Source organism: Hemicordylus capensis, chromosome 3, assembly GCF_027244095.1.
Source record: "Hemicordylus capensis ecotype Gifberg chromosome 3, rHemCap1.1.pri, whole genome shotgun sequence".
Lineage (NCBI taxonomy): Eukaryota > Metazoa > Chordata > Lepidosauria > Squamata > Cordylidae > Hemicordylus > Hemicordylus capensis.
Window position 1 is genome coordinate 53,427,147 of NC_069659.1, and position 27,762 is coordinate 53,454,908.

General features: G+C 43.7%; 1 protein-coding gene across 21 annotated transcripts in view; it reads right to left on the reverse strand.

Moving 5' to 3' along the window:
• The window catches only part of ABI3BP (ABI family member 3 binding protein), a 233,136-nt gene that overhangs the window by 71,639 nt on the left and 133,735 nt on the right, over positions 1-27,762 (reverse strand). For 11 of the 21 annotated variants that reach the window (XR_008320120.1, XM_053312005.1, XM_053312014.1 and 8 more), the window contains 11 exons: positions 27,687-27,761; positions 27,241-27,315; positions 23,261-23,335; positions 18,546-18,623; positions 14,667-14,747; positions 12,820-12,888; positions 9,878-9,919; positions 9,296-9,367; positions 5,066-5,110; positions 3,851-3,925; positions 198-272 (listed from right to left, as the gene is read on the reverse strand). Coding sequence is in view for 20 of the 21 variants with exons in the window: in XM_053312005.1 (XP_053167980.1) it covers positions 198-272; positions 3,851-3,925; positions 5,066-5,110; positions 9,296-9,367; positions 9,878-9,919; positions 12,820-12,888; positions 14,667-14,747; positions 18,546-18,623; positions 23,261-23,335; positions 27,241-27,315; positions 27,687-27,761 (762 nt within the window). In the remaining variant the exon portion in view is untranslated. The remainder of the gene's footprint in view (positions 1-197; positions 273-3,850; positions 3,926-5,065; positions 5,111-9,295; positions 9,368-9,877; positions 9,920-12,819; positions 12,889-14,666; positions 14,748-18,545; positions 18,624-23,260; positions 23,336-27,240; positions 27,316-27,686; position 27,762) is intronic. The other 10 variants (XM_053312000.1, XM_053312002.1, XM_053312009.1 and 7 more) reach the window with 10 other exon arrangements.

The window sequence follows — 27,762 nt, forward strand, 5'->3', positions numbered from 1 at the left end:
GTGGAAACATGAGCTTCAGGTTCCTTCTAGCCACATGATTCCATAGGTTTAGATTCAAAGCAGCAAGTTTAACTACCCTTTGATATAGAAGAGGAAATGAGATCGTTCTGTGCATCAACAACCAACTAGTAAGAAAGGAAGTTTAGTGATGAAGATTTGTTCAAAGACATGAACCGATTTAAAAGAAAAGAATTTACCTGGTTTTGTTTGTGGCACATTTGGACTTGGTGATGTTTTAGGTTTGGATGGAACACGGCGGCCGCCTTTTGAACCTTAAAGGAAACAACAGTATTATATCTAAAGACTTAGGCTGTGTCTACAACAGCCTATTTCTTCCTGGTGGCAAAGAATGAGTTTGCCCCTCTTTGTCCCAGTAAATTCCTGTGTCACTTTTTGCATGTGTGCAGGCCTGTCATCTCATGTAGCAAAGATGCAGTTTCCCCTCACAAGTGGATCCACTGGGAATATGGGGAAGGCTGCAGACCTTTCTCTTAAGTGAGTCGGCTGGCAAAGGAGGGCTGCAGCTTGCCACGTGAAGTAGTTTGCCACATGAAGTAGTTTGCCATCCCTCCTGCAGAGGATTCATTTGAGAGGAGAGGGGTGCAGGTCTTCTGCTTCACAGGGCACAACTATAGCCCTTATCCATAAATGTAATTAGGGACTGCAAGCTACTGCCCCTTTCTCCTTCCCGCAATCCCAACAGATCAATTTCCAAAGAAGGTCTGCAGTCTTGCGTGTGAAATGGCTAACCAGAACCATTCCACCAGCTGGGTTGCAGCCTGCCACTTGACTTGGCAAAATGCAGTCCATCACAAATAGATCTGTTTATAGTTAATATTCCTGAAAATGCTTGTCTAGAGCCAACCTTGGGAATATTGCAAGGGGAAAAGTCACCAGCAATCTCACCATCTTGCATTTTGAGCAAGTTCCTAGAAGGAGTCACTGAGAAAATGTATCTTTTTATGAGCATTACACAGGCGTGGCTTGTGAACTCTCCTCTGGGGGGGGGGCGGCTTCTTTAAGGTAAACGGAGCCGGTGCTCCGTGCCACCCAGCAGCCGCCGTGGTGGGGAATCGCCTCCGCCACTCACCTGGCCGCTGTCAGGGGCTTGCCTCCTTGGGAGCCAGGTGAGCGGCGGAGGCGATTTCCCCACCGCGGGGGTTGCTGGGCGGCATGGAGCACCAGCTCCGTTTACCTTAAAGAAGCTGCCCGCCGCCCCCCCCGAGGCGCGTTCACGAGCGGTACCTGGCATTACACCACCTGGGGGTGGGCATTCCCCCCCTCAAAAAGATCTTTTCAAACTCTTTCTAGGGAACATGTTATGTACAGAGACTGGCATACTGAACGGTGCCAGTCCACTTAAGAACAAATGAGAAGTATTATATTTTGGTGAAAATGTAATATTTATTTACCAAGCAGATAACATGATGTGTGCGTTGGATGTTTGTAACAATTCAGTCCAAACCATTTTAGTGGCTGAATAAAATTAAATTACAACTCTGTGTGTGGCCTTAAAAAGGCAGACAAAGGTGTTCTCACAGGGCAGATTCAGATGATACGAGAAAATCTGAACCTCCAGTTCCTGGAGTTTGGTGGCGAGCCCAATTTTTGGAGAATAAGCCAGCACTGGTCAGGGAGTACAAACCCAACAGCATTGGGTTGCCCTGCTCTGCTTTCAGTTCCAGAACTGACATCTGTACCTGACTTCAACTCTTGGTTACAGATGTCAGTTCCAGAACTGAAAGCAGACACTGAGGCTATTCTCATGCTGGGGGGAAACTGGGCTAAGAAGCCCAGCCCGTTTTCCCCCCATTGTGAGATCCAGTGGGCTCACAGGCGAGCCTGGTGGTTCTCTGGTGGCTAGCCTACCAAAGTAGCCCTCCCCTTAGCCCAGGTTAGCGGAGCAAGTGCTCCGCTAACCCGGGTTTTCTGATGGTGTGCCACCACGGCGTGGCTCCACACCATGGCGACATGTGAGAAGACCTCCGCCTGGAGGCTGCAAGCAGCCTCCCAGGTTCGGAGGTCTCTCCAGGATGCCCTGATGCTCGAGTGGGGCATCATAAGAACATAAGAACAGCCCTGCTGGATCAGGCCCAAGGCCCATTTAGTCCAGCATCCTGTTTCACACAGTGGCCCACCAGATGCCGTTGGAAGCCACAGACAGGCGTTGAGGGTGTGCCTTCTCTCCTGCCATTACTCCCCTGCAACTGATACTCAGAGGCATCCTGCCTTTGAGGCTGGAGGTGGCCCACAGCCCTCCGACTAGTAGCCATTGATAGACCTCTCCTCCATGAAGTCATCCAAACCCCTCTTAAAGCCATCCAGGTTGTTGGCTGTCACCACATCCTGTGGCAGAGCGTTCCACAAGTGGATCACGCGTTGTGTGAAAAAGTACTTCCGTTTGTTGGTCCTATACCTCCTGGCAATCAATTTCATGGAGTGACCCCTGGTCCAAGTGTTGTGTGAGAGGGAAAAGAATTTCTCTCTCTCCACTTTCTCCACACCATGCATGATTTTATAGACGTCTATCATGTTTTCCTGCAGTCATCTTTTTTCTGAACTAAACTAAAAAGCCCCAGGTTCCCATCCTGGAACTTCTGGGGGCTGCGCAGCCCTCGATCCCCACCACCCCTGTTGACTCTGTGACGGAGCCGGCAGTTGTGTGGGCAGCCGATCTGGCCACCCAGCTACAAGTGGCTGCTCATCTGCGGTGAGAGTGGGGTAAGCCCGATCTCCCTGCAGAACCCCCTCCGGCCCACTGATCGTGTGAAGCGCCTCACTGATGGGTTCACATGACATAACCAATGTGGGTTTATGACCCCTCTGCAAGAATTTGGGCTTGCTGCCAGACTCCAGGAACTGAAAATTTGTTTTTTCTTATGCCAACTAAACACACCCTTATAAAGATAACAGGAGGTGTTTTTTTTTAAAAACCAAATCCATATTAATTTAAGCATGCAGTAATATATGTTGATTCCAAATCAGTTATGCTCTACTCCATTTTTAAATATTTTGCCGCAATCCACAATGCAAGGCTTAAATTCACTGAATTCCATGTATTTCAATGGACTTAAGCTCACTTAAGGCTATGTACTGGAGGTGACCTTTAAATAGTCTTGTACTATAGGATATCACTAAATAACTGGTCAGGAATATAAGTCAAGAGAATCAATTACTTGGCAGTGACTGCAATTCTATCCACTTTTGTAAACATGCATAAGATCAGATTTCATGCTTCAGTCAGATGAAAACTTGCAATACTGGATCAACGAAGTATAGCAGTACAGAAGAAGTACAAACTTCTTCTTGCAGTAGAAATCACTATGTGAGCTGGACAAAATGGAAGCCCTAACATGTTATGTACAAAATATTTTACATAAGACCTTAAGAAGAAGAATATTTTGTTCAGTTAGCCAAACATGTGGTCAAACAAGGAAAACATTGTCCTGGTTGCTAAGGAGTGATTCATCATTTTTTCTTATATTGTGTTGGTATGCTTGTTCTACATGTTCAACAGATAAGAGAATGAATCAACATAGATGTATCTTGTTGCTATTTATTTTTTACTAAGCACATATATTATACTGTGCAGGATTTTTTGGAAGTGTGTGTGTGCATATATGTGTATGTTGTATTTTTATAATTGTGTGTGGGGGGGGGATTCTCTTTACTTTTGGCAAATACTGTAAATAAAAAAAGTATGAAAAGATTTTGCTGTTTTCCATTATGCTAGTAAATTTCTGCCTACTGTCTCTGAGTATATGTGAAGATGTGCCTATGCATTCCTAGTGAAGGAGATGTTACATGGTGAAGGTAATTGTGCAGAAATTAAAAATATTGGACAACTTACTAGGCTTGGTTGTTATTATACCAGGGCTGGGAGAGGCTTTCGGCCTGGCAGGCACACGACGTGTTGGTTTAGGAGCTAAAAGGAATTGACACGAGTTATTTTCCTATAGTATCACAATCATACTAAATGCAACTTGTAGAGAATAGAGGTAAGCATTAGATTTTGGTTTGTCTAAATATTTGGCTCTGTGTATCTCAAGTTGAATGATCCTCCCTGGCACAGCATAGATATGACCGTTCCCACCACTTACCACCTCGCATTGCTGTGTTTTCCCAAGTGCCAGTAGAGCTGCTTAAAGGGAAACAGAGAAACAAACAGAGCACCCCCAATGATCTCTGGAAAGGTGCATGGGGAACTCTGGTAAACAGAGAACTTCCCAGTAGTTTCCCCATAGCCATCTGCAAGCTCCTTTGAGAGAAGGGCAATTTCAGTGGGGAAATGGCATGGAAGTAAACAATTAAGCACCCACTATCTCCACACCACAGTCCCACTGCGAATCATGGCCCTGTGCGGCTGCTACCTAAGAGTAAAGGCATGTCTTTACCTATCCCCGCTCCTGCCTCGAGTATGCCAGCCATGGCTGCAAACAGCTGTGGTTGACACATGATTAAAGAAATGCTGGCTCCCTTACCCTCATTTAACTAGGTGGCTACTTTGGCGGGTTTGCTGCCGTGTAGCCACCAGGATCAGGTGCGAGCCTGGTGGTTCACACAAGCATGCAAAACCAGACTGGGCCCCATTAGCCCAGTTTTGTACGCTTGTGTGAATAGCCTATTCACACCCTAAAGCCCCTAATCCTAAAACCCCTTTCATTCTCACATTTATTTCTCAGCTAGCCATTTCATTGTATCCTAAGGTTTCCTTCCTCTGGAGAAAGGAAACAGTAAGATACTGCCAGCTGACTGCAGCACTATGATTTCCAGTAAACAGTGTTTCACCAACAACCCCATCAACTCTATTTAGAGGTATGTGGAGTTCATTTTTGGTAGCTCTTTCCCAGGCCTAGCACAATAAAATGATTTCAGCAATTCGATTTTCCAATGGAAGAGGCATCAACAGTCTAGAGTATTGAATGCAAAGCTAAAATTTTGCAAACAATAAAGAAAAAGAATGGAATATAAAATATAAAGATGCAGTACAGAAAGGATCTGTTATTCTCATTAAATGTAATAAAAAGTAAAACAAGTATGATCATCCATGATTAAATATGTTTACCTATTGTTGTCTTTTGTTGTTCAATTCTAAAGGTAACTCCTTTGTCTGCATCAATAATATTAATAAACAGAAACACAAATATTCAGTTATAATCTTGTAAATCATCATGAAGCATAACATGGAATTGCTGATTCTTTTGTAACTAGTATTCAACATGCAAACTTTAACTGACCAATTTCATACTTGCCAACATGTCCCTGTTTTCCCATTCAGTTGAAATTGCATTCAGGTATGCAATTTCTAGTCATGAGTTCAAGGTCCAACTATGTTTTCTGGCTCCTTGGTGCAAGCATTTAAAAAGTGGTTCCTGTTTAAGGTGGTGAATATACACTATAATTTCATGTGCCTTTCCTATTTCCTTGAGCAGGAGGAAGTTCCAAGAAAAAACAACCATCATGCCTGTCTCCTTATGAGAATTGAGAGTGCAGAAATGTGTTATATTTGTATTACTATCTGGCCACATTCGCATGTAACGTGAAACTGGAGGTTGATGAACCCGTGGTTTCAATTTGAAACCGTGAATTGCATCGCAGACATTCATCCAACCATAGTTCAGCAGCCTCCGGGATTGCCCCTCCCTGCTCTTGGCTGCCGAGGCCACATCCCAGAAAGTCCTATGGTCAGATTGGAGCAAAGCATTAGTACTCTCCATTCACATGCAAAGAAGATGGTGAAACATATGAGCTCAAGACTTGTGAAAGTCGTGTGGAACTGTGTTTAAACATTAGATTCATGTGAAGTCTGAAGCAGGTCTATGTATATGCCTTTTGGGGTTTTTTGTATGTTTGTTTTCTTTGGCTGATAATCCTTACTAAATTTACTCAAAGAAGTCCCATTGAAATTAAAAGGACAAGTCCCATTTCAATGGGATTTCCTCAAGTAAATTTAGTAAGTATGTCAGCCTTTATTTCTAGCTCATTTTAAATAAAATCTGCAGTCAACTTTAGAAGTATTTACATAAGGAAGTAATAAAGAATTCTAAGTTAATAAAAGTTCTGTTCAGTCTTCAGTAACTGAACTGAGAACATACAGACCAATAAAAACACAATCAAATTGATATAGATTTTCTACACTATACCACCCTGAATATTGAACCACATATTTAGGAAAAAGAATAAAGTGTATTCCAAGTTATGCCAAAATAGATAAAAAGCAAAATTGTTGAATGAATGCATACAAAAGAAAGAAGAATAACCCAGAACTGATCTGCAGCACATCAGGGTTGAGCCAAGTTTGGAAGGCAGACTGTCTTTCTTTTTTGGAAATTAAATAAAGACCCTTATAAATTGGTACATTGTTCAGAAATCTGGGCCTGACACCAATGAACACAGACGATGCATGCCTCTGACTGTACGAGACACATACAGCAGCAGAAACCGGGCTTAGGGAGCCCAGCCTGGTTTCTCCTAAGTATGTGAATCGGCGGGAGCTGTGCGGTTCCCAGCATCATTGTGGCAGCTAGCCCTCTTAGGAATCCTGCCGCTTAACCCGGGTTTTGGGCATGAGAACACCCCCAAAATGGGTTATAGGGTTGTGTGTCCGCTGCGGTTGCTTGAAGCTACAGCGGGTACACTCAGGGAGGGGGGATCTCAGGAATGCACCACACACTCGTGCAGTGTATTACATGAGCTCCAGGGGGTGGGGCACCGCATGGCAGCGCTCCCCTTTGCCCGAACCTGGGAGCAGTCAAGCAAGCGGCTGGAGAGTCGGAGGGAAGCCAGCGCTCGTCTGCGCCACCGATCTGCCTGCCTGGAGCCCTGTCCGTGATCATCCACAGGAAGGTAAGCGCTTTCAGGCTTCCTCCTCGCAAAAGAGGGTAGCACTTCTCACTTGCTTGTGGGAAGAGCTTCTATGTAGATTATAAAGAAAGACGAGAGAGAGAGGGGGAGAGAGAGAGAGAGAGAGATGTGCAAAGGAGTTTAAAGGAAACAAATTGTGTTTGCTTCTGCAAGATTAACAGAATGTACACAATGGGCTGTCTGCCCTTGGAGCATTAATAAAGACTGCTGAAAAACAAAAACAAAAAATTATCCCAGGGAGATGCAGGTTACTCTGATGCTTTTTGCTATTCTTGCTGGGCCTCATTGGTACTGGGCAGGATGGGAGGGAAAAAGAAGAGAGCAAGATTCAAAAGGTCATGCCACTGTTTCTTCATATTTAACACATGGGGGGTGGGGGGGGGAGAGAGAGAGAGAATATCTATGACAAAAATCTAGCTTGAAAGGCAGCTTAGTGGCCCCAATATTCAATCACAGCATCTAACATATGCCTAACTTTAAAAATCAAGTAGTCTCCTAATATTCTACAAAAAATTGATTTAGTTGTACTCTTATGGGCAAAGATCTTCTTTACAAATTGCAGAATCAATCCATAGAGAGAGGAGAGAAAAGTTGAGTAACAAACATGCATTTTAAATGAAGAGATTACAGGAGAAACTTTAGTCTTATTTGGAAACATATAACACATCTAGAGACTATTCCCACGATGACCGTGGGAACCACCAGGCTCATAGGTGAGCCCAGTGGCCTCCAGGTGGTTAACCCGCCAAAGTAACCCTCCTCTTAAACCGGGTTTGCAGAGCGAGCGCTCCACAAACCCGGTTTTTAAAATCATGAGTAGCCGTACTACGGCTACTCACGAGTAGACCCCAGCCAGGAGGCTTAAAAGCAGCCTCCCAGCTCGGGGGTCTCTCCAGTATGTCCTGCATGCTCGCGCAGGGCATACTGTGGCTTCCAGGGGCCACGCAGCCCCTGAACTCCCCAGTCCCGGCCGGCTCCATAATGGAGCCGGCAGTTGTGTGGGCCGCTTTGGCTGCCCAGAGCAGACTGTCTGCTCGTGTGCACAGAGAGCGGGCTAAGCCCACTCTCCCCATTCATCCTCCCCAGGTGGGTCTCTATGATTGTGAGACCCACCTCCTAGTATTTATAAATCTGGATTCAATTGTAGGCACATCAATGCTAAAGAAGGGACAGAGTGGGAAGCGGGCATCCCCCTCCATGTGACTTTTCCATTTGATAGGCTTAGAAGCTTGGGATGGGATGCAGCAGAGTCCCTGTGGCCAGGCAATGGCTTGAGTAGCTTGGAGACAGGGGTGGGCAAGTGCTCGGAGAGGCGGCCATCGAGAATTGCAGCAGGTATGGAGTGGGTGCATTCCTGGGTGGGTCTGGGCTGCCCTCTCTATGGCTTTGGTTCCAGAAACAGCACAAAACCATGGTTATTGCAGCATCTGCATTTGGACATAACGCTGCTTATTCCCCCCCCCCCCGCCCCGCCCTGCCCCGGGTTGGAGCAGCAAAACTCACTACAAACCAAAGGTTCAAACTGGAGTTTGGCAAAGGAAACCACAGGTCGCTTGGGGTGTGAAACTGCAGTTTCCCATGTTGAGATCTACAGGAATTCTAACCTCTGCCCCATTAAACTTTGGTTGGCATTACATGTGAATGGGGCCAATGCTGCCTTCAAACCTCAGGTTTCAGCAGCAAAACTTACTACAAACCGAGGGTTCAAATTTAGGTTTGGGAGTGAAAATGGAGCTGCAGTTTGGTGACAAAACCATGGCTTCACACTTTCGGACGATCACAAATTCAAACCTCTGGCACATTTATCTCTGGTTTGGCGTTAAGCCCAACCGGGTCCTATATAACATTAGCTTTATGAAACATCAGCACCAATTTCTGTCTCCAGTAGCTCAGAAAATCATGGGGTCAAAGACTGAGAGTGATTAAAAAAAACGGGATGGAAGCATCAAGTGGCAATGGAGAGATGCATCACACTAGCTCATCTTGATAATAGAATTATAATTAACATTGATGTTATTTCTATATATTTCTTATCAAATACATACGCTTGGATGTGAAGAATCCTGAGTAGAATTCTACTTTTGCGAGGAGGCTTTTCTTGCCTCCTCTTTCCTGCTGTAGCCCCTGCCTGCTCTGAAAAGCCACTCATGAAGGTCAGGGGACATTCCGGGATGGTGTTTAATGCATTGCAGGGGACTGCCTCTGTGTGTGTAGGCGAGGGATGGTGAAAAAATCAGAACCAGCTTCCCATGTGCATAAGTCTCTTTAAGTAATATTGCTGGAACTGCTCCGGGGTGATTGGCAAACACCCCTAAATGTGTTCAATCCTTTAAGAGTGTGCAGTACTTAGTCATCCATGATTGAGGGCAGCATTGTACCCATCTTAAAAGATAAAACCCCAATCAGAGAAAATTGTAAATGTGGTAATTACCATGTTTAATATGCAGCACATGAGGACTAATAGTTGTTTTAGGACTGGAAAAAGGAAGCTTGACTTTTGGAGCTGAAAGAGAGAGAAAAATAATTATAAACTGTGAGCTGGAGGGGTCTGGCACTTCAGATCTGAAAGTGAAGAAACAAAATCATGCTGTGGATAACTATACAAAAGCAGGCACACAAAATACTTGAGACGGAAGAGTTGCCATGATGTATGGACAAAGAAGATTAGTGCAGGTGGATGATGTGATTCATGGTGATTTCTGGAGCCCAGCTTTAAAAAGTAATGTAAAAAAGGTAATATGAATGACAAATACAGAAGATTTGATTGCAGTGTGTAACATGGATACTTCCAACTGTTTTCAATGGTGTCGGAATCACTGTGCAAGGAAGAAAACATGTAAAAGGCTTAAAAGGCAGCAGTGGTAACTGATCAACATACCTAGAGAAAGGATGGATTTAAATGAAGGGAAAAAAGAATGATATTAGATGACCTTGCAAAGGGAGAAAATGCAAATAGGTTTCTGAGACAAGAAAGTAAAAAAAGGCCAGTCAGTTCACTAAGTAAACACCATACCTACAATCGGAAGCTCATTGCTAAACGTAATAGGTTCCAAGACTGCACAAGGGAAAAAAAAAACATATTTATGAGATTATTAAAGTGAATAAAACCTTTCAGAATGAATGTTAACTGGATTATTAAATAAAATGAAATAAATAATTATACTTTAATAGTCAGTTAACTTTGAAAAGATACAATAGAATGAAGTAACTTCTTCCAGAAGAAAATGCATTTTTCTCCCTCATGAGCGTTAGGATCTTGTGTGAGGCCCACTTGGCTGTGAAAGCCTTTAGCTAGTTGGGTAGGTTTTTATACTGTTGCAGGTCTGTGAATTGTCATTTTGTCTTTGCAATTATAAGTTTCTAATTGTATTTTATGGAATGCACAAGCAATTGTTTTTGGCCGACATTCCTTAAGGAAAGTAAGCTTATGAGTTCACCCGGCATTCTGTGAAGCTATTCCCACGACCAGGAGAGATCGGACTAAGGGAGCCTAGCCCGATCAATCCTGGTTGTCTGCTGCCACAGGAGCTTCATGGCTCCTGGCAGCAAACTACCAAAACTACCCCTCCCCTTAGACGAGGTTAGTGGAGCAAGCATTCCACTAACCCCGTTTAGATGATTGTGTGTTGCCACGGTGTGGCTCCACGCCACAGCAACACACAAGGAGACCCCCACCGGGAGGCTAAAACAAGCCTCCCAGCCCCAGGGGTCTCTCCAGAGTGCCCCACGCACTTGTGTGGGGCATCCTGGAACTTCCTGGGAAGCCCGCTCTCCCTGCAGAGCCCGGTAAGGCACTTCACACGGGTCATGTGAAGCGCCTCTTGTGTGTGTGTGTGTGTGTGTGTGTGTGTGTGTGTGTCTGTTTGTCCGTGTGTGTGTCCCACCCATCAACTTCGCAATGCCTGGACCAATATGAACCAAACTGTGTACAGTTGTAGGGACACATAGGGATACTTCAACAGGATAGTTTGTGATTATGTCATCCCCCCTGATTCAAGACTGCGGACACATAAATGTTTGAGGTGCAAGTGGGCTAACTTGTGAACTGCCTAACCAATCGGAACCAAATTTGCTACAGCTGTGGGGACACATAGGGGTGCCTCAATGGCATAATTTGTGATGATGTCATCCACCCCAATTCAAAGTGGTGGACACTTGAAAGTTTGAGGTGCAAGTGGGCTAACTTATGAACCACCTAACCTATTTGAACCAAATTTGCTACAGGTTTAGGGACAGTTCAAAGGCAGTGATGATGTCCACCGCAATTCAAGATGTCAGACATGAACATTTAAGGCTGAAGTGGGCTATCTTGTAAGGATGGTAATTATCAATTCAGATTATATTGAAAGGAAAGTAGGCAGATTAATTCTTACCAGGACAACTGTTAAATGATTTTATACACTGCTTTGTACAATGGGAAAGGCTGGGCTACAAATATGGAAATAAATAAAACTGAATGCCTTCTTTAACCCAGCTGTGAATTCCTTGGGAGGCATCTTATCTATTGCCTAATACATATTGAGGCTCTACACGCGATCAGCGTAAAGAGCCTAATAGGGTTCTGCGGGGAGAGTGGGCCCACTCTCCCAACAAACAGGCTAGCCCTGGGTGGCTGGATCGGCCACCCACACAACTACTGGCTCCATCATGGAGCTGGTAGGGGCAGTGGGGATCAAGAGCTGCCGGCCCGGTCCCTGGAAGTCCCAGGATGCCACAGGATGCCCTGTGCAAGTGTGTGGGGCACTCTGGGGAGACCCCTAAGCTTGGAAGGCTTGCTGTTGCCTCCTAGTAGGGAGGCTACTCATGAGTCACTGCACCACAGAGCTGCACTGTGGTGACTTACAATCAACTAAATGGGGTTAGCGGAGCACTCACTCTGCTTATCTCGTTTAAGGGGGGGCAATTAAGCGAGCTAACCACTGGGAGCCGCACGGCTCCAGGTGGGTCACACACACTTGGGAAACCATGCCCAGTGCTCCCAAGGCAGCAGGCCCGCCTAATTCCCCCTCCCCTTAAATGAGGTTAATGGAGTGAGCGCTCTGTTAACCTCTTTTTTTTTTTTTTGCTTGTGTGTCAAAGCGGCACATGGCAACACACAAGTAGACCCCTGAGCAGGAGGCTGCAGTCAGCCTCCTGGGCTCGGGGGTCTCTCCAGGAGGCCCTGAGAACTCACGTGGGGCATCCTGGAACTTCTGGGGGCCTGGCGGCCCCCGATCCCCACAGCCCCCACTGGCTCCGTGATGGAGCTGATAGTTGTGTGGGTGGCCAATCCGGCCACCCAGGGCTGCACTTTGATCATCTGTGGGGAGAGCCGGCTAAGTCCGCTCTCCTTGCAGACCTGACATAACCTCTTCTCACAGCTCATGAGAAGAGTTTCATCGTGGTTCTATGCCAGCCACTCCATGTGTTGGCTGCCTCCAACAGACATCTGCTGGTAAGGGGAAATATTCTTATCTCTCTTTTCTAAGTCATTCAAGTCAAGGGTGGCCCAAGGCACTGCAGCACCTGAGGCAAAGCAGCAAATGCTGCCTTCCCTGTGCCCCTCATGGGGTCAGCCCCTTTCAAAACTGGCCCTCACAATCTTTGAATGTGGCACAGAGGCAGGGGAAAGGGAAGGTTGCCAGCAGCCTCCTCTTTTCTCCTTGTGCTTCTTGCACGCTTTACAAGGAGTGTGAAAGTCCCTCCTAGCAAAGTTTGCAAGGATCAGATCAGTCTCAAAAGAGTTGCTCTGATGTCAGCAACAGGGAGCACCTTGCTGCCCCATTGATGCCCCCCAAATCTGCTGCCTAAGGTGACTGCCTCACCTTCCCTCATGTAAGGGCCACCCCTGATTCCAGCTGTTTACTGCTGTCTACCCTACCTCACCAGATTGCCTGGTCTGCTACCTCATCAGACAACTTCAAACAAAAATAATATAGGGTTTCATTAGGCCCATTGGCAAAAAGGTGTAATTACCAGGTTTAGTAAATGGGAGTTCTGGAGTTGAGGATGGTTTAGAAGAAAAACTATCTGTTTCAGTTGAAGCTGCAAAAAAGAAATCAGCAAATTATTCAAGAACACACTGAGGCGAGTCTCACGATTAGTGAGACTCACCAAAATGAAGACTGCAGAGCCCTAGGTGGCAGGATCAGCCACCCACATGAATGCTGGCTCCGTCACGGAGCCGGTGGGGACTGCGAGGATCGGGGTCCGCACGGCCCCTGGAAGTTCCAGGATGCCCCACGCGAGTGCACAGGGCATGCCGGAGAGACTCCTAAGCTTGGGAGGCTGCTTGCAGACTCCCGGCTGGGCATCTTCTTGCGTGTTACCACAGCACAGAGCTGCGCCGTGGCAAAACATGATCAAAAAGATGAAGTTAATGGAGCACTTGCTCCGTTAACCTCAGCTAAGGGGAGGGGTACTTTGGGATGTTTGCTGCCGGGAGCTGTGCGGCTCCTGTTGCAACACATGATCGGGTGAAATCGGGCTAGGCTTTCAGCCCGATTTCTGCCGATCGTGAGAATAGTATCACTGAGTTTGAAGGACATATTCACATCTATCTCTATGGAGCCTGGGTTAAATGCTGTTCATCTTAAAGATGAAGGTCAGGATCCAAAGAACTTCAGAACTAGCTCTGCATGTTCAAATAGGTTTTGAACTTATGTTTCTTGAACAGCTTCGCATGCCACATAAGAAATGGGCATGTGTTGTTCAAAGAAAATAAACAAAAGTCTCACTGGATGTGTCCAAGCCCTTGAGCACACCAAAAGTAGATTTTGGATCCCAATTAAATAGCACAACCTAGAGAAGTTATTCTGAGATAGTTAAGTTATCTTGTGCAAAGTATCATGCTCTTGCCCAGCTTCCATTCATTTCAGTGGGGCTTATATGGAAAAAGTTTCCAATGGATTGCACTCTGAAAGAAAATACTTTAGTCTTTATGGTGCCATGAAACTCCTGTTACTTTTGCTATAGCTGATGTATTTAATGTTCAGCCTTCACACACTCAGAGCTGAATTTTCAAGCCACAAAGGCAGTAGCCTGACGATATTAATGAAAATATTAAATTAATGTGCTCAAGGTCATTCATTGCTTATACCAGTTGTTTTGTATTTGTTTTATTTTTTCATTAACAACTGAATGTTACTTCCAAAATAAATGTGCCCGTCAGTCTCAATTCCACTGATTAAAACTTTGCACCAATTAATAAATAATATTATTCATTAATGCAATTATATAAGGATAAAAAGTTTTAATTCATACTTAATTTCAGTGTTTAAAGGTTTATTGCCATCCAGTATATTTCAAAAATATGCATTCCTACAGCATCCCAGCCCCAATCTAGCAATTGTCTATAAAATAAATGAATTTCTTCATTAATTTTAACCTAGAGCCCTGTGGATGCTCCAAAGCACACATAAAAATCTCACAAAAAGAGCCTTCCCTTCAAATGCAGGGGGAAACTCTACATGTGCAAGGAGAAACACTCGTATATCCAGTCCTTCTGTTTAAATAAATTTAGGAGCTTTTGTGCATACAGAATCTTCATCTAGTGTTTCAGTGAACACAGAGAACCACTGGACTGAATGATACATTTTTCATATGACACAAGTATCCTAAATTATATACTATTTAAAGCATATTTTACAAACGTCTAGATTATCCAGGCTAGATAAAACTAGCACACATGCAGTTCTTTTGAAAGTATAATGTGTTGAATTTCAGATTTGTTTGTCCCCATCAGAGTGTCCCAATGTAACATTAAGAGACTATTTCACATGATTGCAGAAGTAACTAAAATAATTTTTAAAATGTTACTCTACCAGCTTTACTATTTGGCACTCCTGGCATGGTACTGTCGGATTCTTTAGATTTAGAAGAAATAGAGGTTGGTTCATATGAAGCTGAAAAAAAGGCCCATTCCAAAATTAATTGATATGTTCATTGTAAAAAGCACACACCCAGAATCTACATAGTACCAACAATAAATATTCTGAAAGCAGGAAATACCATAATTTAATATGAATCCTTATGTAATACATTAAGCAATGCAATTCAACTGTAGAAAAATAAATGTCATCAGTTTATCAGGAAAAATATGGATTGTAGATTGCTGTTCACTTAAAATTTTTAAGATTATGGTTGAGGTGTATATGTTGAGGTGAAGCTGAATACCTCAAATATTTTCTGGCTCTATAAAACTAGCAGCTAATCCCCCAAGGTAAAGTTTCAGTTTTAAGCTGATGTGGTCCTGCTGAAGTCAATGGTATTGTAGTGGTTTAAATCCAATCATTCAGTTTAATTGGGTGGAGGATCAGGAGGACACATGAGAAAAAGCTCTTAATATGCTATCAAAAGGGTTAATTTCTTTTTCTAAATTGTCCATTACTTATAGAAAGAAATATACATATACATAAGGAAATTGAGGAGATAAATACAGAGGCGCTTCACACAACTGGTGTGAAGTGCCAGTCGAGGTAGTGCAGGGAGCCGTCCCTGGGTTGCTGGAATGGCTGCCCACACAATTACTGGCTCCATCATGCAGCCAGCATGGGTGGCAGGTATCAGGCACCAGCCAGCCCCTGGAAGTTCCAGGATGTCCCGCACAAGTGCGCGGGGCATTCTGGAGAGACCTGTTTCAGCCTCCCAGCAGGGGTCTCCTCATGTGTTGCCATAGTGCGGAGCTATGCCACAGCAGCACACGATCAACAAAATGGGGTTAGCGGAGTGCTTGCCCCGCTAACCTTGTTTAAGGGGCGGGTTATTTTTTGTGGTTTGCTGCCGGAAGCCGCGCAGCTCCCGTGGCAGCAGACGACCAGGGGAAATCGGGCTAGGCTCCCTTAACCCCATTTCCCCGGGTTGTGAGAATAGATTCAATGTGTAAGAAAGAAGGGAAAGAAGAAATGTTCTTAATATGGGAACATGTCCAAACACGTACTTTCATTCAGTGCTGGAGAGAGATCCAAATAACTGCTAGATTTTATATTTTCAAAAATCTTGGGAATAGCAATTTTGGTTTCTTGGTTCTAGTCACCCTTGGTGAAATTGTTCTTGCATCTAGCAGAGGCTAATCTACTCAAGTTTGCATAAAAACCTCCTGCACTCTACCTTAAGACTGTTACAAGCTGCAGACCTGGGAGCCTTTTTGCCCTGCCTATGCTTCTCTCTCCCCCCCCATCCCCCCTTCATGCTGTTCTGCTTGACATCCAGTCTGTAGAACAGTTCTGAAGCTTGCTCACTAGAGAAGACAAAGGCCCACATGACATTTGGCCAGTGCCGCGAAGCACATGGAAGCCAACCCTGGCAATGTTGCACAAGAGCACAGTTGCCCAAGTACTTAAAACAGTGTACCTGCATTTGTAAGTGCTACTTACAACCGCCCTGAGCCATTTTTGAAAGAGCGGTGTATCAATCAATCAAATAAATAAATAAATAAATACTTATATTGCACTCCTGTGCATCTATTTTTTAAAAAGGAAAAATGAGGGCCAAATAAGACATATAAAGTAGCATCTAGTATGACCTTTAGATTTTTGTTTTTCAGCCCCTTCAGCAGAGGCTAGGGCCAACTTCCATCCCTCAGCAAATCTCTCCATTCTGAGATCCAACCTCTCTTGCCCTGCCCTGCCTCAGAACTCTCAGTTAGTTAGTTTCACAGGGATGAAAGTGCCCTGCTGCTCATGCTCAGAAGGAAGCACCTTCTGATACGAAGTCAGTTATATTACCTGACACATTCAAGGTTAGGGTTGAGATAGAATGTTACAGTTCTTTCTATATCTGAGTATAAAAATACAAAAAAATAAAATAAAAATAAATTATCCCTGCTCTCTTCCCTGGGCTGGACTCCTCCTTCAGCCAGAGGAACCACGCTTCCTGCTTGCCTGGCAAGAATGATTTCAAAGTGATAGGGCTCAATATACTGCAGGCTCCACTAACCCGTTTCTAGGCACATCTTCTGTTTAGTCTCCAGGCCACAGAAATTTCTGTGCCAGTCTGGTTTGAATAACCAGTTGATTCAAACCATCAGCATTCTAACCTAATTGTGGAAGAGTTCTGAATTCTGGACTCTTCTTCAGTGAAGGCTGTGTCAAATATTTTGAAGGTTGCTTATGAATTTAATATGAAAACACAAATACAATCAGACAGAGTACTCTTGTGTTCTTTATTCTGAGAGTAAAATTCATTTAACGTATGGTGCTTACATGTTTTCACAGTTGGCTTACCAAATACTTTTGCTGGCAAGGATTAAAGGTATTATAGAAGCAGACAGGCTGGAGGGTTTGGCAGCTGGGACAATGCATCAGGAAGGTTGCGACTGTGGGATTCGGATGTTAACTAGACATGTCTGCAGTAATTACTAGCAGTGAAACAGAGTTTAAACTGTCAAAGTCTGTCTAATAAGATGTGGCATTTCTCTTCAATACATTGGTTTGAATCATTCTGCACTCCATAGCAGCTTTACAAATGGCTTTTGACCAAGAGTGCCTCAAATCCACTAAGAGGATGAGATAGCATCATTTTAGCACACACTACAGTATAATACATTATAGAATGCCACCTAATGGCACAGCAGGGAAATGACTTGACTAGCAAGCCAGAGGTTGCCAGTTCGAATCCCCATTGAAACACATATATCGAGCAGCAGCGATATAGGAAGATGCTGAAAGGCATCATCTTATACTGCACGGGAGAAGGCAATGGTAAAGCCCTCCTGTATTCTACCAAAGACAACCACAGGGCTCTGCGGTTGCCAGGAGTTGACACCGACTCAACAGCACACTTTACCTTTACATTATATAGATCCTCCATGCCTTCCTATGGTTTTGCCTTCAGTCTACTGAGCTGGGGAGCAGGCAAAAGCATAATGTTGAAAAAAGACAGGAGTGTAGACTTGCCTGTTTGCCAAAGCTTGGTTCATGGGTCCTTCTAATCCTCTGTAGAGTGTGCCACAAAATTCTGCTATTTTGTGCCACTTGTAACATCCACCCAGAAACTGGTTTAGCTCAGTGACAGGCTTTGCATGCAATAGGTCCCAGTTCATTCCCTGACATTTCCAGGTAGAGCTGGAGAACTGCTGTCAGTCAGTGTAGGCAATGCTGACCAAGCTAGACCAATGGTCTAACTCTAAACAAGCTAGCTTCATATATAGGTTGCCTACTCATGTTTTAGTGGGCCCAAATTTCACTCATTACAAATTATGTGTATATAAACTTGAATGTCTTATTGGAAGATATAGGACCAGTAAGATAAGTCATCTTCTATGGCCTCATATTTGACAAGAGGCATGTAGGAACAAAGCCACCTAATGGCGCAGTGGGGAAGTGACTTGCCTAGGGAGCAAGAGGTTGCTTGTTTGAATCCCCACTGGTATGTTTCCCAGACTATGGGAAACATCTATATCGGGCAGCAGCGATATAGGAAGATGCTGAAAGGCACCATCTCATACTGCACGGGAGATGGCAATGGTAAACCCCTCCTGTATTCTTCCAGAGAAAACCACAGGGCTCTGTGGTCACCAGGAGTCAACACCAACTCGACAGCACAACTTTACTTTTATGTAGGAAGATAAGATAGGATTAAATTCAGGATTAAAAGTTAGTAAAATTCTAATGACAATTATGGTAACATAAAATGCAAATTGATAAGAAGAAATTAATAGAATAACCAGGATGGTGACAACTGACTGAAGTAAAAGATATTACCCATTGTTGCCACAGGATGTCCAACAGTGTAAGAAACCTTTGTAGTGGCAGGACCTGGAACCAATTTGCTGGTAACTGCTGAAGTAAAGGATATTATCTTGAGACACAGAAAAGAAACCCGAGAGTTTCGTATTTTAGAACTAGTATTCTTAGAGCATGTCTGTTTTAATGGCATATCATTTTTGGATTGTCTATTAGGCCTGTGTGAAGCTTTAGATGGGCATTCTGATCCAAATGGAAGCAGCCTAAATTGGCACCATTTGGCCTGAACCAAGTCGCTGTCTGATTCAGGTCAAAAGTGGAAATGTGCATGCACAGAACTCCCTGCATCCATTCCTCTGCAATCTGCAGGGCTTCATGTGATCCCAAGGGTCTACCATCTCTGCAAGTTTCATTCAACTTTCCCAAGAATGAATGAATGAATAAATGAATGAATGAAGGCATTTCAGTGATTTCCCCGAGCTCTCCACTCATCTTCTCTTTTGACAGCTCAGCTGTCACATTTAAAAATCAAAGTTCAAACTTTTAAAGTGTGCATGCACAGAAATTCCTGCATCTATTCTTCTTCAATTTGGGGAGATGCACAGTCTCCCAAAGTTTTACTATGCTTGCAATTTCCATCCTGCTGTTTCAAGATACAAAGGAGTTATATGAGTTTAAGTGATGAGCTTCCAATTTGATAACTGTCAAAATTCAAACCTACAATTTTTAAAGTGTGCATTACAGTAATCCCAGCATCATTCTGTTGCAATTTGGAGAGATTAATTTTTTTATTGTTAAATTTTTATACCACCTTTCATTAAAATAATCTCAAGGCGGTTTAATGCACTCCAAATGGTCTACTATGCCTACAATATCCATCCCAATATTGCCAAGAAATGAAAACTCTATAGGCACTTTCCCCCCATCATTGAAGAAGCATTTCCTCTCCTCTCCACTTCTCTATAGAAAGGTAGAACTGTAAAATGTGCCTGCATGGAAACTACTGCAGATATTTCTCTGCAATTTCGAGAGTTTAAAGTTCTTAGAAGGGCTACATATCCCTGCAAGTGTCACCTGCTTATGCCTTAAAACACAAACACAAAAGTTAAACACAAAGTGATTACCCTAATAGTCTATGGATGAAACATTGTCTCCAACCAAACAAGCACCTCTGAATTGGGCTGAATCTCACCACCATCCCAAATCAAATTGAAGCTCACTCCAAAGCACAGAAGTGGCCTCCGAATCATGTTCACACAAGGAGGTACTTATTGTGCGGGGTCAGAACTCTAGAGACGATTTTGATCTACCTGTTCTAGATGGGGTCACACTTCCCCAAAAGGAACAGGTTTGCATTCTGGGAGTACTTCTGGATTCACACCTCTCCCTGGTTTCTCAGATTGAGCAGGTGGCCAGGGGTGCTTTCTATCAGCTCCAGCTGATATGCCAGCTGCGCCCATTTCTCAAGATCAAAGACCTCAAAACAGTGGTACATCTGTTGGTAACCTCCAGACTTGACTTCTGTAATGCGCTCTACGTGGGGCTGCCTTTGTACGTAGTCCAGAAGCTTCAGTTGGTTCAGAATGCAGCAGCCAGGTTGGTCTCTGGGTCATCTTGGAGAGACCATATTACTCCTTTACTGATGGAGTTACACTGGCTGCCAATAGGTTTCTGAACAAAATACAAAATGCTAGTTATAACTTACAAAGCCCTAAATGGCTTAGGCCCTGGGTATTTAAGAGAGCGTCTTCTTCATTACGTGCTCCCTGCTGAGATACAATCCTCCCCATCTCTGGCATTTTTCAAAAAATACCCGAAAACCCATCTTTTCGTCCAAGCTTTCTCAGCTTCCTAATATTTTTGGGTTTTAATCTCTGGTTTATTTTTAAATTGCTAAATTGTTTTTAAGTTTTTGTATATTTTTAAACTGGTTTTATGTTATTGTAAACTGCCCAGAGATGAAAGTTTGGGGCGGTGCACAAATTTGATAGATAGATAGATAGATAGATAGATAAGATGCAAACTTTTAAGATACAAATAGAAGCTGTTTTCTGTAATGCCACAATCCTTATTCAAAGTGGCTTCACTCTTGGCATACTCCAAGAGCTGAAGCACTCCCAGGTAATTATGAGAATAAAATCGGTTAGTCACATGTATATCACCCTTAGCAACTTGCAAAAAGAATGAAAAACAAATGTGATTTTTAAAATAACATAGCAGGGCTAGCTCCAAAGGGAATTCTTAGGAGACTGAAACTTATGCTGACAATCACAGGCATCAGAAGTGGGATTTGCACTTCTCAAAAACTGATAGGATCCAGACTTATCATATAGTTGAATTATACCACAAACAATTAAAAAAAGCAAAGCAGTAATATTTTATAGCTAGAGTCTTACAACCTGATTTTTAAATGTGTATTAAAGTATAAAGCTTGCACCAGTGGAGTACCCTTAAGGCTAAGAGCCAAAGGTTACAAGCCAAGGAATAAAAATGCTTCGTTTACTCTCAAAAGTTTTTAGAAAAAAGACAACAGCCAACTCTGCTGGATGCTGAGGAAAATAGGAAAAATTGACTTTGTGGTTGGTTACATATAAATATGTGTCATATATTTAGCATATATTAGCCATTCTAAGGGAAGCAAAAATAATATATCAGTTGTCAAAATCTGTTCCAAGACCTATGCCCTATCAATCTGGCACATTTAAGTTACTCTCAAGCTTAAGACATACAGTACACAAGGGAACGTTGTCACGAGTACAAAAACATCCAAGTGCTTTTGACTCCCCCAAGTTAATGAATGAGATTTGGATGTACAGCTGGGAAGACTGAAGGGTAGCTACCTTGTATAAGATCAAGCTCTGGGATATAGATGAAGTGATACAAATTCTGTTCACTAGTCATAACCAAAAAGAGACACAGGGGGTAGCATCTAGATTAGTCTTTGATGGCATCAGCACCAGCAACCCTATTGACATCTAGGGGCATGAGGAATAGAGATAGTCTAACAGTCTTGCACTAGTGCAGGGCTGCACAACTTCAGCCTCCAGCCATTGTTGGACTACAACTCCCATCATTCCCAGACACAGTGGTCAATAGTCAGGAATGATGGGAGTTATAGTCCAACCACTGGAGGGCCAAAGTTACCTAGACCTCCACTAGTTTGCTATTGCACCATAGTCATCACCTCTATTCCAGATTAGCTCTTGAGCTAGTGCAACATGTTGCAGTTACATAGAAATGTGTAACCTCTTGAAGCTATAATTTGCCCATCCTCAGGGCCAAATTACATGTTATTTTAAATGAATAATTTAAAAGTGTGCTTAAGACTAGCAATCTCTCTCTCTCAACACAAAAAACTGCAGAATTCCCCAATCCATACTGGGACCATGGCACACAGGGAGCCGGGTCTCACGATCAGTGAGACCTGGTTTGTGGAGCTCAGCGGGGAGAGTGGGCTAAGCCCGCTCTCCCCCAGACGATCAAGGCAGGAGCCCTGGGCGTCCGAATCAGCCACCCACATGATTGCTGGCTCCATGATGGAGACGGCAGGGGGTGGGGAGTTTGGGGGCCATGCGGCCTCCGGAAGCTCCAGTATGCCCTGCATGAGTGCAGAGGGCATACTGGGGAGACCCCCAAGCCAGGAGGCTGCTTTTCAGCCTCCCACCGGGGATCTGCTTGTGAGTAACCGCACCACGGAGCCGCACCGCAGCTATTCATAATTTTAAAAACTCCAGTTTTAGGGGCGGGCTACTTGAGTGGGTTACCCGCTCAAGAACCCCTGGGCTCACAGCCGAGCCCAGTGGTTCTCATGGTTGCAGAAAATCGGGCTAGCGGAGGCTAGCCCAATTTTCTGCAACCATGTGAATAGCCTCAGGGTGTTCTGGTTTTTTAAAAACACTTTGTGCATGTACAAACCTTCTAGCAGAAATTGCCCCTAAAGCTGTTACTTGCCACCAAAGCAGCTATAGAGGTTGTTCTCACTATCTCACATCACCACTGGGCAGGTCTACAGGGAAGGCAGGAGCTTGCCTCCCTTTCCTGGCAGATGAATGTTGTAGTTTTTGACTTTGCAGCACCATGTGCTCATGTGAGTGGCAGCAAGGTGAAGGCAAAAGCTGGGAGCGGGAGGACTTCCCTCTCTCTCCCTGCCTCACATCTGAGTGCCCAGCATCATGAGCACGGCCGCTCCCCCTCCCCCACTACCCCTGGCCTGGCTCGCTGCTGGAAATGGCATCAGGCCACATGGAAGCCTTTTTACCCGGGGCGATTGTTCACCCAGTTGCCTACTGAGGTAAAACGCTGGGCTAGCAGCGCTGGAAAAAAGGCAGGCTACCCTCTTCTGGAGCATCTGGGAGCCCTCTGCTCCTGGCACTCCAGATGACACAAGTTCATGGGGTAACCTAGGCAGCTCATGTTGTGAGAACAGCCTCATAGTAGACTTTGATACTTTGACTGATGAACCAACAAATTTCCCCTTGCAAGAAATATGGCCTTTGATATGTCTGAAATCTTATTGGATGTCTTGAAGGAGCTATGTTAATCATAGAATGTTTATTTCAAAAGCATACTTGGGAATTCTTATGATATATTATGTGTTCTAAAATTATATAAGGAAAGAATACACGTGAGCCATATATGTTCTGGTTTTATGACATGCTTATCCAAATCAGTCAGAAGAAAGCCTAGCCCATGCTGTGGAACAAAACAGTAATAGGAAAGTGCAGAGCAATTACCCGGTACAATCTTTGGCTCTTCCGGATGGGGAAAAATTTGGGACTTGGAAACAGGGATTTTTGTTTTAATGGGAGCTGAAAGGAATAAAATGAAAATGGCATTCATAAGTATCTGAGAAAACATGAGTTGGTACCAAAAAGGCACAAATAGCACATTTCTCTGGGAGCTTTCAAGGCTTCCCTTCAAGAACAGTTATTTGTGCACACCTAATTCCAGAATCCATAAGAGCATCGCAAATGAACAAGAAACAGAAAAGCTATATAGGTTCACACAAGGAGATTGTGTTAGTCCTGTGGAATTTCTTCTTGACATGTTTCTTTCACACTCTTTCTTGGGTGAAGGGGCATAAATAGATGTATAGAAATTGGGACCGTCCCCACCCCCACCAAAGATGTTTGCTTCCATCAAGTTTCTATGTTCAACTATTTTCCAATTTCACGCTGTGATATAAACAATTTAGTACAGTTAAAAAACATGACTACAGCCCTGATCTTACTGAATTCAGAAGTAAAGTATTATTTTTAACAGTATAGACCTGCATGAAAAGGGACACAGAGTAGGGCATCAAGGTCAGTCTAGAGATGCATACACACAGCAGTAGATTACCTGTGCAGTGTTGTACATGCAACTCTCTGAGCACCAAGCTGCTTCCCAACAAGTGAAGCACAGTCACTTTTGACAATCTCTTGTTTGGCATGGATGTGGGCCTGAATCCAAACTGTCTTTCCTCCTTCTCCATGATGGGGCAAGGAGGAGGAAGAATGTTGCTTTCTGGTACCAGAATCCCAAAGAAATGATCAGAACCTATCAATTGTATGTTTTATGCTGCACTCTTGCTAGCTCAGGGAAGAGCATCTGTTTTGCAAGAAGAAGGTCCAAGCTTCAATCCCTGGCAGCTCCAGGTAGAACTGGAAAGGACTTCTGCCTGAAGCTTTGGAGAGCCCCTGCCAGTTAGCATAGACAATAGTGAGCTGGATCGGCCAGTGGTCTGACTCCTTATAAGGCAGCTTTCTGTGTTCCTCAGGGCCAAACCAGATGTGACCTTGAGAAAGAGTGTACTGGGAACCACATACAGTCATGAATACTGGATGCAGAGATCTGGCACTCGAAACAAAGTGTGCAGTACCTCTTTTTGTATGCTCAGTTCAGCAGAGGATACATATGCAAAAAACCTGCTTTCCCATACAATTTTCCCTTGCTGAAGTTCAAACAGGTAATGGTAATTTTGCATCTGGATTGATATTATTTCTTTACAGCCCTGCTCACGGGCTATTAAAGTGTCTCCTTTTGTTGATTCTTTCGGGTGTGTTTTTCAAATAGGTAAGAAGTTCACCTAGATCAGGGCAGCTCAACGTTTGCCCTCCTGCAGATGTTGGCCTACAATTCCCATAATCCCTGGCTATTGACCACTGTGGCTGGGGATTATGGTGTTGTAGTTCAAAAACAGTTAGGGGGCTAAAGTTGAGAAGGCCTGACCTAGATCATATTATAGGCATGAGAAACAGCCCTGTCCTTCCTCCACACACCCATTCAAATGAGGGCAATGTTTCCTGCCCTCACTCTAAACTGGACTTGTGACACTGTCACATTATCAAATTTGATTGGCTATGTGGCATTGTCACAAAGGCAATTCATGACAAGAAGCATTGCTCTCACTCTGGATGGATGAGTGGGATGTGGCCACTACCTTATACCCAGCTGGTTGGAGTCACATTCTGAGTCCACAGGGGATGAAGATCAACTCAGAGCTAAAAAGAGGAGTGTCAAACAACAGTGAACAGATGCAAAGAAAGGTAAATATGGAGAGAATCTGGGATAACATTTCAGGTTCCCCATTCATGCCAAAAATGTTCACTTAAGGATATTTGGTGCATCCCTAATTATTAGAACCAGTTTCAAAGAGGGTGGGGGAGAAGATCAGAGGTGGCCAACTATTTGGGCAAGGACATAATATAAGGAAGTGCTACTCTATTGCACAATACAAGAATTATGTACCTAGGTTTTGCTTCTAGTCTTTGGACTAGCACCATTGGTTTTAGCAGATTGTTTGTTTGTTTGTTTTGTCTGTCTATCAGTCTATCTGTCTATCATATTTCTATGCCGCCTGATATGTATATCTCTTTATTACAAGCTTCTGGTGTTCTGAGCATGGGCATAGTGGTCAGCACAACAGATACAGGTGAAACTCAAAAAATTAGAATATCGTGCAAAAGTTCATTAATTTCAGTAATGCAAATTAAAAGGTGAAACTGATATATGAGATAGACGCATTACATGCAAAGCGAGATAAGTCAAGCCTTAATTTGTTATAATTATGATGATCATGGCGTACAGCTCATGAGAACTCCAAATCCACAATCCCAGAAAATTAGAATATTACATGAAACCAATAAAACAAGGATTGTAAATAGAACAATATCGGACCGCTGAAAAGTATAAGCATGCATATGTATTCAGTACTTGGTTTGGGCCCCTTTTGCAGCAATTACTGCCTCAATGCGGCGTGGCATGGATGCTATCAGCCTGTGGCACTGCTGAGGTGTTATGGAAGACCAGGATGCTTCAATAGCGGCCTTCAGCTCTTCTGCATTGTTTGGTCTCATGTCTCTCATCCTTCTCTTGGCAATGCCCCATAGATTCTCTATGGGGTTCAGGTCAGGCGAGTTTGCTGGCCAATCAAGCACAGTAATCTCATGGTCATTGAACCAGGTTTTGGTACTTTTGGCAATGTGGGCAGGTGCCAAGTCCTGCTGGAAAATGAAGTCAGCATCCCCATACAGCTCATCTGCGGAACGAAGCATGAAGTGCTCCAAAATCTCCTGATAGACGGCTGCGTTGACCCTGGACTTAATGAAGCACAGTGGACCAACACCAGCCGATGACATGGCTCCCCAAATCAACACAGACTGTGGAAACTTCACACTGGACTTCAAGCATCTTGCATTGTGTGCCTCTCCATTCTTCCTCCAGTCTCTGGGTCCTTGGTTTCCAAATGAGATGCAAAAGTTGCTCTCATCAGAAAAGAGGACTTTGGACCACTGAGCAACAGATCAGTTCTTTTTTTCTTGAGCCCAGGTAAGACGCTTCTGACGTTGTTTGTTGTTCAGGAGCGGCTTGACAAGAGGAATACGACATTTGAAGCCCATGTCCAGGATCCGTCTGTGTGTGGTGGCTCTTGATGCACTAACTCCAGCCTCAGTCCACTCCTTGTGAAAGTCCCCAACACTTTTGAATGGCCTTTTCCTGACAATCCTCTCCAGGCTGCGGTCATCCCTGCTGCTTGTGCACCTTTTTCTTCCACACTTTTCCCTTCCACATAACTTTCTATTAATGTGCTTTGATACAGCACTTTGGGAACATCCAACTTCTTTTGCAATTACCTTTTGAGGCTTTCCCTCCTTATGGAGGGTGTCAATGATGGTTTCCTGCACAACTGTCAAGTCAGCAGTCTTTCCCATGATTGTGATTCCTAATGAACCAAACTGAGAGACCATTTAAAGGCTCAGGAACCCTTTGCAGGTATTATGGATTGATTAGCTGATTGGAGTGGGACACCTGGAGCCTAGACTGTTGAACCTTTTCACAATATTCTAATTTTCTGGGATTGTGGATATGGGGTTCTCATGAGCTGTACGCCATGATCATCACAATTATAACAAATTAAGGCTTGACTTATCTCGCTTTGCATGTAATGCGTCTCTCTCATATATCAGTTTCACCTTTTAATTTGCATTACTGAAATTAATGGACTTTTGCACGATATTCTAATTTTCCGAGTTTCACCTGTAGTACTTAGACAGGAGAGCATGCTTAATTCTGTTCTGCAGCTAGAACCAGGGGCCCTCCAGCTACTATCCAGGCATGCCACAAAGCTCTACTGGCACAGGTAGGCTGCCAATGGAATAGATAGTGGCAAGTACACAGTTACTCAGCTATTATAATGTTTCCCTGCAACTTCATGCAAATCTAATACTGTTACCTAGTGTTGTTCTTGGCAATTCAGGGTTTTTATAAATTTTAGGTGTAGTGGTTTCCCACTGAGGTTCTTTTTCTGCTAATGAAAAAAGAAAGAAAATTAGCAGTACATCACAGAGGAAGCAGACACTTCTAGATATATATAAAAAGGTTATTAACCCAAACTTAATTTCCATTACCAGGATCAGTATATGCTTACAACTGGAAATAATATAAAAACTGCATTCTTTTGATCCCCAGTATGGTTTTGTTATATTAGAACTGTTTTAATTGTAAGATTTTATCAATATACGAGGTAAAACACAAAATATTCAAAGTCACAACACACAGTTGACTAGAAAAAAGGCTTTGTATGTCCCCAAAGCAAACCAACTTAAGACTAACTTAAGAAAATGTATTAATTACAACCATAATATTGTTATTATAATTCTTGGCATGAATCATAATTACCAGGCTTAGTTTCTGGTATTTTGAGTTGAGCAGAAGGTTTAGGTGTAGAAGGAACAAATTTTGTTTCTGGCAGAGC